Source organism: Bombina bombina, chromosome 1 (genome assembly GCF_027579735.1).
Source record: "Bombina bombina isolate aBomBom1 chromosome 1, aBomBom1.pri, whole genome shotgun sequence".
In the NCBI taxonomy this organism is placed as follows: domain Eukaryota; kingdom Metazoa; phylum Chordata; class Amphibia; order Anura; family Bombinatoridae; genus Bombina; species Bombina bombina.
The window spans coordinates 1,117,916,581-1,117,929,080 of NC_069499.1; the positions used below are offsets into that span (position 1 = coordinate 1,117,916,581).

Below are 12,500 nucleotides of genomic sequence, written 5' to 3' on the forward strand. Positions count from 1 at the left end.
TCATAATAGGTTTTGCAGTAACTTTTACAATGCAGGAAACACAGTGAGCATATGGTGGTAGGTGCATGTGCAACGCATTTCACGTCTGATACAGAATCTGTGATAACTTCTACCAGAAGCATTTTTGCAAATGCATGTAAACTGCAGAAAATGCCTCTTGTGAAATAAAGTGCAAAGCTGTGTATTTTAAATGTGACTTCTGCCCCTCTGCGTTCTTATAAGACACTTTCAGAAGTGTTGAATATTTAATCACCAGGACAAGGAAGGATCTAATGCTGAATATATATAAATGCCATGTATTATTTGGATCATCAAAATGTACTTTGTTTTTTTGTCTGTTTAACATAAAAGAGAACAATAATTAGTTGTGTACTTCCTGCTAATTTGAATGTAAACAGTCTTTACTTAAAGGGACACTGAACACAATTTTTTCTTTTGTAATTCAGAAAGAGCATGCAATTTTAAGCAACTTTCTAATTTACTCCTATTATCAATTTTTCTTCGTTCTCTTGCTATCATTATTTGAAAAAGAAGGCATCTAAGCTTTTTTTTGGTTTCAGTACTCTGGACAGCACTTTTTTATTGGTGGATGAATTTATCCACCAATCAGCAAGGACAACCCAGGTTGTTCACCAAAAATGGGCCGGCATCTAAACTTACATTCTTGCATTTCAAATAAAGATACCAAGAGAATGAAAAAAATTTGATAATAGGAGTAAATCAGAAAGTTGCTTATAATTTCATGCTCAATCTGAATCACAAAAGAAATTTTTTGGGTACAGTGTTCCTTTAACAATGATCACACAAAATATTTTAACATAGCTAAAAATGTCTCTAACATTTGCTTGACAAAACCTTTTTTTTGTGTGTGTAAATTGTCCCTGTAATTCTAGAAGTAAAATTATTCAACTGAATAAGCTGTCCCATGACATACCACAGGATTCTCTCCATGGTGGGCGACTGTAACATCACGCAGTTGACCTTCTGGATCCAAATGAACCTCCAAATAAAACATGTCTGAGCTGATGTAACATTCAGTGCCATTTGGACTCAAGTGGGACCCCAGGCTGATAATGTAGAGAAAGATGACACAGTTGTTGTAAGTGATAATATACAATTACTATCATTTTCCTGCTTCACAAAACTAGATATTTCAGCATAACTTGCTGCAAGCTGTCTTGTTATTAAACATTTACAAGTTAGCCCCTTTAAATACTATGGCCTGGATTTCAAGTGGAGCTGAGAAATGGTAGCACTATGGTGCACTAACATCGCTAGAGAGCAATAAAACATAATTTATGCTTACCTGATAAATTCCTTTCTCCTGTAGTGTAGTCAGTCCACGGGTCATCATTACTTCTGGGATATTAACTCCTCCCCAACAGGAAGTGCAAGAGGATCACCCAAGCAGAGCTGCTATATAGCTCCTCCCCTCTACGTCACACCCAGTCATTCGACCGAGAACCAAACGAGAAAGGAGAAACTATAGGGTGCAGTGGTGACTGGAGTATAATTTAAAAATTTAGACCTGCCATAAAAAACAGGGCGGGCCGTGGACTGACTACACTACAGGAGAAAGGAATTTATCAGGTAAGCATAAATTATGTTTTCTCCTGTTAAGTGTAGTCAGTCCACGGGTCATCATTACTTCTGGGATACCAATACCAAAGCTAAAGTACACGGATGACGGGAGGGACAGGCAGGATCTTTATACGGAAGGAACCACTGCCTGAAGAACCTTTCTCCCAAAAACAGCCTCCGAAGAAGCAAAAGTGTCAAATTTGTAAAATTTGGAAAAAGTATGAAGAGAAGACCAAGTTGCAGCCTTACAAATCTGTTCAACAGAGGCCTCGTTCTTAAAGGCCCAAGTGGAAGCCACAGCTCTAGTGGAATGAGCTGTAATTCTTTCAGGAGGCTGCTGTCCAGCAGTCTCATAGGCTAAACGTATTATGCTACGAAGCCAAAAAGAGAGAGAGGTAGCAGAAGCTTTTTGACCTCTCCTCTGTCCAGAATAAAACGACAAACAGGGAAGAAGTTTGGCGAAAATCTTTAGTTGCCTGCAAATAAAATTTCAGGGCACGGACTACATCTAGATTGTGCAGAAGTCGTTCCTTCTTTGAAGAAGGGTTAGGACACAATGATGGCACAACAATCTCTTGATTGATATTCTTGTTAGTGACAACCTTAGGCAAAAACCCAGGTTTAGTATGCAGAAATACCTTATCTGAATGAAAAATCAGATACGGGGAATCACAATGTAAGGCTGATAACTCAGAGACTCTACGAGCCGAGGAAATAGCCATCAAAAACAGAACTTTCCAAGATAACAGCTTGATATCAATGGAATGAAGGGGTTCAAACGGAACACCCTGTAAAACGTTAAGAACTAAGTTTAAGCTCCATGGTGGAGCAACAGTTTTAAACACAGGCTTAATCCTGGCCAAAGCCTGGCAAAAAGCCTGAACGTCTGGAACTTCTGACAGACGTTTGTGTAAAAGAATGGACAAAGCTGAGATCTGTCCCTTTAAGGAACTAGCAGATAAACCCTTTTCTAAACCTTCTTGTAGAAAAGACAATATCCTAGGAATCCTACTCCATGAGTAACTCTTGGATTCGCACCAATGTAAGTATTTACGCCATATTTTATGGTAAATCTTTCTGGTAACAGGCTTCCTAGCCTGTATTAAGGTATCAATAACTGACTCCGAAAAACCCCGCTTTGATAAAATCAAGCGTTCAATTTCCAAGCAGTCAGCTTCAGAGAAATTAGATTTTGATGTTTGAAAGGACCCTGAATTAGAAGGTCCTGTCTCAGAGGCAGAGACCAAGGTGGACATGTCCACTAGATCTGCATACCAGGTCCTGCGTGGCCACGCAGGCGCTATCAGAATCACAGATGCTCTCTCCTGTTTGATCCTGGCAATCAATCGAGGAAGCATCTGGAAGGGTGGAAACACATAGGCCATCCCGAAGGTCCAAGGTGCTGTCAAAGCATCTACCAGGACTGCTCCCGGGTCCCTGGACCTGGACCCGTAACAAGGAAGCTTGGCGTTCTGGCGAGACGCCATCAGATCTATCTCTGGTTTGCCCCAAAGTCGAAGTATTTGGGCAAAGATCTCCGGATGAAGTTCCCACTCCCCCGGATGAAAAGTCTGACGACTTAGGAAATCCGCCTCCCAGTTCTCCACTCCAGGAATGTGGATCGCTGACAGGTGGCAAGAGTGAGACTCTGCCCAACGAATTATCTTTGATACTTCCATCATCGCTAGGGAGCTTCTTGTCCCTCCTTGATGGTTGATGTAAGCTACAGTCGTGATGTTGTCTGACTGAAACCTGATGAACCCCCGAGTTGTTAACTGAGGCCAAGCCAGAAGGGCATTGAGAACTGCTCTCAATTCCAGAATGTTTATTGGAAGGAGACTCTCCTCCTGAGTCCATGATCCCTGAGCCTTCAGGGAATTCCAGACAGCGCCCCAACCTAGTAGGCTGGCGTCTGTTGTTACAATTGTCCAATCTGGTCTGCTGAATGGCATCCCCCTGGACAGATGTGGCCGAGAAAGCCACCATAGAAGAGAATTTCTGGTCTCTTGATCCAGATTCAGAGTAGGGGACAACTCTGAGTAATCCCCATTCCACTGACTTAGCATGCACAATTGCAGCGGTCTGAGATGTAGGCGTGCAAAGGGTACTATGTCCATTGCCGCAACCATTAAGCCGATTACCTCCATGCATTGAGCCACTGACGGGTGTTGAATGGAATGAAGGACACGGCAAGCATTTTGAAGCTTCGTTAACCTATCTTCTGTCAGGTAAATCTTCATTTCTGCAGAATCTATAAGAGTCCCCAAGAAGGGAACCCTTGTGAGTGGTAAGAGAGAACTCTTATCTTCGTTCACCTTCCACCAATGCGACCTTAGAAATGCCAGTACTAACTCTGTATGAGACCTGGCAGTTTGAAAGCTTGACGCTTGTATCAGAATGTCGTCTAGATACGGAGCCACCGAAATTCCTCGCGGTCTTAGCACCGCCAGAAGAGAGCCCAGAACCTTTGTGAAGATTCTTGGAGCCGTAGCCAACCCGAATGGAAGAGCTACAAACTGGTAATGCCTGTCTAGGAAGGCAAACCTTAGATACCGGAAATGATCTTTGTGAATCGGTATATGAAGGTAGGCATCCTTTAAATCCACTGTGGTCATGTACTGACCCTTTTGGATCATGGGTAAGATTGTCCGAATAGTTTCCATTTTGAACGATGGAACTCTTAGGAATTTGTTTAGGATCTTTAAATCCAAGATTGGTCTGAAGGTTCCTTCTTTCTTGGGAACCACAAACAGATTTGAGTAAAACCCTTGTCCGTGTTCCGACCGCGGAACCGGATGGATCACTCCCATTAGTAAAAGATCTTGTACACAGCGTAGAAACGCCTCTTTCTTTATCTGGTTTGTTGACAACCTTGAAAGATGAAATCTCCCTTTTGGGGGAGAGGCTTTGAAGTCCAGAAGATATCCCTGAGATATGATCTCTAACGCCCAGGGATCCTGGACATCTCTTGCCCAAGCCTGGGCGAAGAGAGAGAGTCTGCCCCCCACTAGATCCGTTCCCGGATCGGGGGCCCTCACTTCATGCTGTCTTAGGGGCAGCAGCAGGTTTCCTGGCCTGCTTGCCCTTGTTCCAGGACTGGTTAGGTTTCCACTATAACTGTATTTTAAAATCAGATGAGAAGATAGGTCCACTTATACCAGATAAACCACAAATTGTATATAAAAAAGCAAAAAATCTTAAAATGAGACTTGCCCCTTCAGATCTAAAAAGAAAACAAGAAAAAAAGAAAAAGGACTTATGGGGAAAAGACCTTAAAGGGTATTACCCATGCCATAAGTGTAAGTCCTGTCAATATGGAATGAAGAAAAAAGAGGTAAAATCTAATATCACAGGAGAAACTTTTAAAATTCAACAAATGATTCGATGTACAGATAGAAATGTAATTTATGTCATAGAATGTAAATGTGGGGCTCAATACGTAGGGGAATCGGAAAGGCCCCTACGTGATAGGATAAGAGAGCATATCCTGTCAATTGAGCACCACGACAAGGATCGTAATAAAGACCTTCCAGTGCCAAAACATTTTGCTACCTGTAATAATGCCAATCTTAAGGATTTCAAATTCATGGGTATAGATCAGGTTTCCAAAAATTGGAGAGGAGGGGACCTTCATAATGAAGTCCTAAAAAGAGAAGGGAAGTGGATTTTCCAACTAGGTACCCTGACTCCACAAGGCCTAAACTTGGAATTGGACTTAAATTGTTATTTGAAAGATTAACTTCTATTTATAAGATCTAAGCCATAATCAAAATGTGCCCTTAAAATCTAATTTGAAGCAAATGTACTATATTTTAATATTTAATATTTTAATATTTTAATGTTTTAATATTTTAATATTTTAATGTCCTAATATTTTAATATCCTAATATTCCAACCTCAATCTACTATTTGAAATTGAGGAGTATAAAATAATAACAATAAATATACTTATTAGGAATATGTGTATATGGATATACGTATGGATCCATATGTATATACATATGCAGATAAGTGTGTAATCTGAGTAAGACTTATCAATATCTTAAATAATTAGTTTTATCTATTCTATAAGTTTTAAAATATATTTTTTATGATCTATACAATCTAATAAATTCCCCTTTTAAGTTTTCTACATGTAGTTTTGATATAAGAAAGATTTGAAGGTTAAGCTTAGAATTAGTGCGATCCTTTATCCAAAAACAATGTAATTTTAACATACTACATTTGGTATCTCTCTTTGGATGTTTTAACGATGTTCTTTATCCATTAATTTTATGTGTTGTTCTTTATATAAAATATGTTACCAGGACTTTGTCTTTTAATGTACAATATATCCCCATAGAAAAATTGCACTGTTATTATATGTTGGACATTTATATTCTGCAAACTAAAGAAAAGAAAAAAAGAAAAAAGTGGGTGCATCTATCCCTTTAAGACGAGTAAATAAATACCATCGTCCCATTCACAACAGTATTGAGTTTGAGAAAGGCTGCGCACAGCCGAAACGCGTTACTCTAATACTGGACTACTTGGGCTTCCGTAGCCACATTGTACTGACTGCCGCAAACATTCTCCTAAGCTGTGTAACTTGATCTCTCCAGGGAAGCACAGGACCGTTTGAAATTTGCCGCCTGGAGGAACAAACAAACACAGAGGAACATCACTTGGCTTCCGGTGTAAGTATTAGTAAACACCTTGCCAATTTGAACTCATTTTGTGTTTGTAAAAGGATTTTCTTGTCCATTCTTCTCGCCTCTATTCTGCAGTTTGGCCAACTCTGCAACTTTGGGAAAGAAAAAGTAAAACGCTAACCTTGCTAACATCGCTGTGTTTATTAAACACATGTGTCTGCTTTACTAATACGGCTTGCCACATATGCCACAATCTATTACATTGGAACCATATCATCTCATCAACATCATCCCATTGGTCTCGTTTGTATGCTTTATATGTTATGCTTTATATGTCCTGCATATTATCCATTTATTGTGTGTATTTAAATGGTCTAATCATTATATGCTTGCATTGATTTGATTTTAATTTTCTGTTTTTTCGCATTGTAATAAATACATTTTTAAATACATTTGATATAGTTGTGCTAATATAGGATTACCTAGATATTAGTATACTACACTCATTAAGCTATCTTTGGATAGCGCAGCTAAATAACTTATCACTTAGCTACAGTTTGTAGTTAAAGTGATTACTCTAGTCCTAATTTTATTAAGGAGTTTGGGGATTCCTTATATTTATTTTTAGCAGCTTTGTGTAAATACTCACAGCGCAGAGGCTATTTTTTTCAAAATTTTACTTGTTGTTCAAAATCCCCTATAATAGCCACCTGCAGCAGTGAGTATGGTAGATACTAATAATGAAAACAATGTTTTTGAATACAGAACTAATCTTTATAAAGATATATATAATATGCTTTCTAATGATAAATTACATGTAGAAACAGCAATCACTACTGAAAAGCTGGATTTATTAGTAGAATTAATGAAAGAACTACAAACTAAAATGATAGCAGAATTTAAACATAGAACAGAATATATCTTTATTGAAAAATACTTGGAACATAAAAGAGTCCCAAGAGGGTTAAGAATAAAAAAAGAATGTTCTTTTAAAGTCGAAGAGGCTGATTTTAAAAACAAGTGGAATGAAATATTAGAAGAGGCTTCTTTTAAACTAATGAGACTAATTAAGGACCACAGAGGCGAAATTTTAAAACAACTAGAAATAGAAATTCGTCTCTTGGAAGAAAAAATTAATGAATATAAAGAGCTGGAAGAATATAAAATTAAAGAGAAAGAGATAAAGGCCCTAATGGACAAGACAAAGGAAGAAATTTTGGCATTAAAAATTAGGAAATTCGAAAGAGACCGTGATGACTATTTGTCTCACGAGAGTAAACCAGATAAGGATAAATATATTTCACATAGATGGAGATATAATGAAAAGAATGAGGCCAGTAAGGATACTGCGGGGCAGTTTACTAATGAACAACAGAAAAACAGTGATAATAAGCAGAGTTCATCATCTAACTCCCAAATAATTGAATCTAACAAAAGAAATGGTAATAATTATTATTATAACTATTCCAGAGGTGCTGAACCAAGGCATTATCAGAACAATTGGAATAGGGTTAACAATTACCAAAATAGAGGAAATTTTGTCAGAACTAATTTTAATGAAGGTCATTATGATAGGAGAAATTTTGTTGGAGGTAGTTTTAATGAAGGTTATAATCACAATAGAAATTATTCTAACCAAAACGAAAATAGAACATCATATTTTATGAATGGATCGAATAGATTTTACAATGAGGATAGAGGAAGAAATTTTGAATTTGAAAGTAGAGACAATTGGAGGCAACAGAACTATAGGAATAGAAATTATGGAAATTATGGGAATTCTGATAGATATAAAGATCATGATTGGAGACCAACACCCAATTTAAATAGAAATGGGGGGCAGGGTCCTCTCCCCACCTCAAATAGATTTGAAATACTGGATCCAACAAAAACTAATTCAGAATGTAACACCCCGATAGGCCAGAAAGTGAAAGAAAAAAAGAAACACTTAGAAAATGGAGATAAATCATCCTCCGCTTCTTCTTTATCTTCCTCCTCTTTTTTAGAATTAGGCCAAATAAAAAACACAAAACAATTACCCCAAAGGGAAGGAAGAAAAAGAAGGTCATCAGAAAGAGAGGAAGTAGAGGAGGATCAAGAAGGACAGAAAAAGACAAAAAGAACATAAGTCAAGAAAATAAGGGTGGGAATGGTATTTTTAATCTAAGTGGTAAAATACTTAACAAATCCCAAGAGCAAATTCTCAGCAAAGGGCTTACCTTTGCCCCTACTGCTAAATTAGATAAATTTGGAACTTACATAGATGCTCATAAATTTATCCGTAAATTAACAGTTAAAAGATGGTTTATAAGGAATGAACCAGAATTAAGACAGGAAAGTGTAACACAAGAAAAATTTAAACACACAAAACTGAGAGAAAAATCCTGCTTTTACCCAAAATATGACAAAGGGCCGCAGATAGAAACATTTGAAAAATTAATATTAAAGGAGATTGAAAATATTAATAAAACAAAAATAGGTAAACTAAGGAACAATTTAAGTAAAAAACAACTAAATACCATTAAAGAATTAGAAAAAGATGACAACCTAATAATTAAACCGGCCGATAAGGGCGGGGGGATTGTCGTCTTAGACAAGGAACAATATATCAATATGTGTCAAGAAATTTTGGGAGATAATATCACATATAAAAAACTTGAAAAAAACCCCACAGATGAATATACCGACTCTCTTAAAGAATTATTGAATTCGGGAAATAACATAGGGATACTAACAGAAAAAGAAATGCTATATCTATTGCCAAAACATCCAAGGATACCTATTTTATATAGTTTACCAAAAATACATAAGTCCCTCATAAACCCCCCAGGAAGGCCAATAATTTCGGGGATTGGTTCCATAACCTCAAATTTATCTGAGTATATAGACTTATTCTTGCAAGAACATGTTAAAACTTTACCCTCTTATTTAAAGGATTCCAAAGACATACTAAATTTAATAAAAGACATAGAGTGGAAGGAAGGAGATTTTCTTGTCACTTGTGACGTTACATCCTTGTACACGTGCATAGCACATAAGGATGGCCTGAGAGCTGTTAAATATTTCCTAGACTTAGATAAGTCATTACCAGAAGAACAAAAGGGTTTTATTTTAAATTGTATAGAATATATTTTAAATCATAATTATTTTACTTTTATGGATGTCTTTTATAACCAACAGCAAGGTACCGCCATGGGGACCAGGTTTGCCCCCAGCTACGCCAATCTGTTTATGGGTTTATGGGAAAAAGATTTCCTAACAGATAGCGTGCTGGGGTCAGGCCTGGTTACCTATCGGCGGTACATAGATGATATCTTCATGATTTGGCACGGTAGTGAGGAGGGTCTAAATGAGTTTATTAAATCCATGAATACAAATGTTAAAAATTTAAAATTTACATGTGCTAAGAGTCAAACTAATATACAATTTTTAGATTTAGAAATATTTGTAAATGGCAGTAAGTTACTTTCAAAAACACATTTTAAACAGGTGGACGCTAATAACTACATACATCAATTAAGTTGCCACCACAAACAATGGAAGGAAAACATCACAAAGGGACAGTTCGTACGAATTAGAAAGAACTGCAGTACCCTACATGATTATGATATACAGTCAAATATTTTAAAAGAGAAGTTTATCAATAGGGGCTATGATAGCGACATCTTAAACAAAACAATAGGAAATGTACGTGATTTAGACCGAGACCTAATCCTAAAGGGAAAACAAACTGATTTAACTAAGAGAAATAAAATAAATGAAGCAATGTTTTTACCATTTATTACAACATATAGTGGCAATAAAAATATAATAGAAAAAATTCTAAGGAAACATTGGAGTATTTTAAAATCAGATGAGAAGATAGGTCCACTTATACCAGATAAACCACAAATTGTATATAAAAAAGCAAAAAATCTTAAAATGAGACTTGCCCCTTCAGATCTAAAAAGAAAACAAGAAAAAAAGAAAAAGGACTTATGGGGAAAAGACCTTAAAGGGTATTACCCATGCCATAAGTGTAAGTCCTGTCAATATGGAATGAAGAAAAAAGAGGTAAAATCTAATATCACAGGAGAAACTTTTAAAATTCAACAAATGATTCGATGTACAGATAGAAATGTAATTTATGTCATAGAATGTAAATGTGGGGCTCAATACGTAGGGGAATCGGAAAGGCCCCTACGTGATAGGATAAGAGAGCATATCCTGTCAATTGAGCACCACGACAAGGATCGTAATAAAGACCTTCCAGTGCCAAAACATTTTGCTACCTGTAATAATGCCAATCTTAAGGATTTCAAATTCATGGGTATAGATCAGGTTTCCAAAAATTGGAGAGGAGGGGACCTTCATAATGAAGTCCTAAAAAGAGAAGGGAAGTGGATTTTCCAACTAGGTACCCTGACTCCACAAGGCCTAAACTTGGAATTGGACTTAAATTGTTATTTGAAAGATTAACTTCTATTTATAAGATCTAAGCCATAATCAAAATGTGCCCTTAAAATCTAATTTGAAGCAAATGTACTATATTTTAATATTTAATATTTTAATATTTTAATGTTTTAATATTTTAATATTTTAATGTCCTAATATTTTAATATCCTAATATTCCAACCTCAATCTACTATTTGAAATTGAGGAGTATAAAATAATAACAATAAATATACTTATTAGGAATATGTGTATATGGATATACGTATGGATCCATATGTATATACATATGCAGATAAGTGTGTAATCTGAGTAAGACTTATCAATATCTTAAATAATTAGTTTTATCTATTCTATAAGTTTTAAAATATATTTTTTATGATCTATACAATCTAATAAATTCCCCTTTTAAGTTTTCTACATGTAGTTTTGATATAAGAAAGATTTGAAGGTTAAGCTTAGAATTAGTGCGATCCTTTATCCAAAAACAATGTAATTTTAACATACTACATTTGGTATCTCTCTTTGGATGTTTTAACGATGTTCTTTATCCATTAATTTTATGTGTTGTTCTTTATATAAAATATGTTACCAGGACTTTGTCTTTTAATGTACAATATATCCCCATAGAAAAATTGCACTGTTATTATATGTTGGACATTTATATTCTGCAAACTAAAGAAAAGAAAAAAAGAAAAAAGTGGGTGCATCTATCCCTTTAAGACGAGTAAATAAATACCATCGTCCCATTCACAACAGTATTGAGTTTGAGAAAGGCTGCGCACAGCCGAAACGCGTTACTCTAATACTGGACTACTTGGGCTTCCGTAGCCACATTGTACTGACTGCCGCAAACATTCTCCTAAGCTGTGTAACTTGATCTCTCCAGGGAAGCACAGGACCGTTTGAAATTTGCCGCCTGGAGGAACAAACAAACACAGAGGAACATCACTTGGCTTCCGGTGTAAGTATTAGTAAACACCTTGCCAATTTGAACTCATTTTGTGTTTGTAAAAGGATTTTCTTGTCCATTCTTCTCGCCTCTATTCTGCAGTTTGGCCAACTCTGCAACTTTGGGAAAGAAAAAGTAAAACGCTAACCTTGCTAACATCGCTGTGTTTATTAAACACATGTGTCTGCTTTACTAATACGGCTTGCCACATATGCCACAATCTATTACATTGGAACCATATCATCTCATCAACATCATCCCATTGGTCTCGTTTGTATGCTTTATATGTTATGCTTTATATGTCCTGCATATTATCCATTTATTGTGTGTATTTAAATGGTCTAATCATTATATGCTTGCATTGATTTGATTTTAATTTTCTGTTTTTTCGCATTGTAATAAATACATTTTTAAATACATTTGATATAGTTGTGCTAATATAGGATTACCTAGATATTAGTATACTACACTCATTAAGCTATCTTTGGATAGCGCAGCTAAATAACTTATCACTTAGCTACAGTTTGTAGTTAAAGTGATTACTCTAGTCCTAATTTTATTAAGGAGTTTGGGGATTCCTTATATTTATTTTTAGCAGCTTTGTGTAAATACTCACAGCGCAGAGGCTATTTTTTTCAAAATTTTACTGGTTAGGTTTCCAGCCTTGTCTGTAGCGAGCAACAGCTCCTTCCTGTTTTGGTGCAGAGGAAGTTGATGCTGCTCCTGCCTTGAAGTTACGAAAGGCACGAAAATTAGACTGTCTAGCCCTAAGTTTGGCTCTGTCTTGAGGCAGGGCATGGCCTTTACCTCCTGTAATGTCAGCGATAATTTCCTTCAAACCGGGCCCGAATAAGGTCTGCCCTTTGAAAGGTATGTTAAGTAATTTTGATTTAGAAGTAACATCA

General features: G+C 36.3%; 1 protein-coding gene across 2 annotated transcripts in view; it reads right to left on the reverse strand.

The window, feature by feature from the left end:
* MED1 (mediator complex subunit 1) overlaps window positions 1–12,500 on the reverse strand; it is a 282,755-nt gene that overhangs the window by 174,850 nt on the left and 95,405 nt on the right. For both annotated transcript variants that reach the window (XM_053697957.1, XM_053697967.1), the window contains exon 5: window positions 935–1,067. In XM_053697957.1, the coding sequence (XP_053553932.1) occupies window positions 935–1,067 (133 nt within the window). The remainder of the gene's footprint in view (window positions 1–934; window positions 1,068–12,500) is intronic.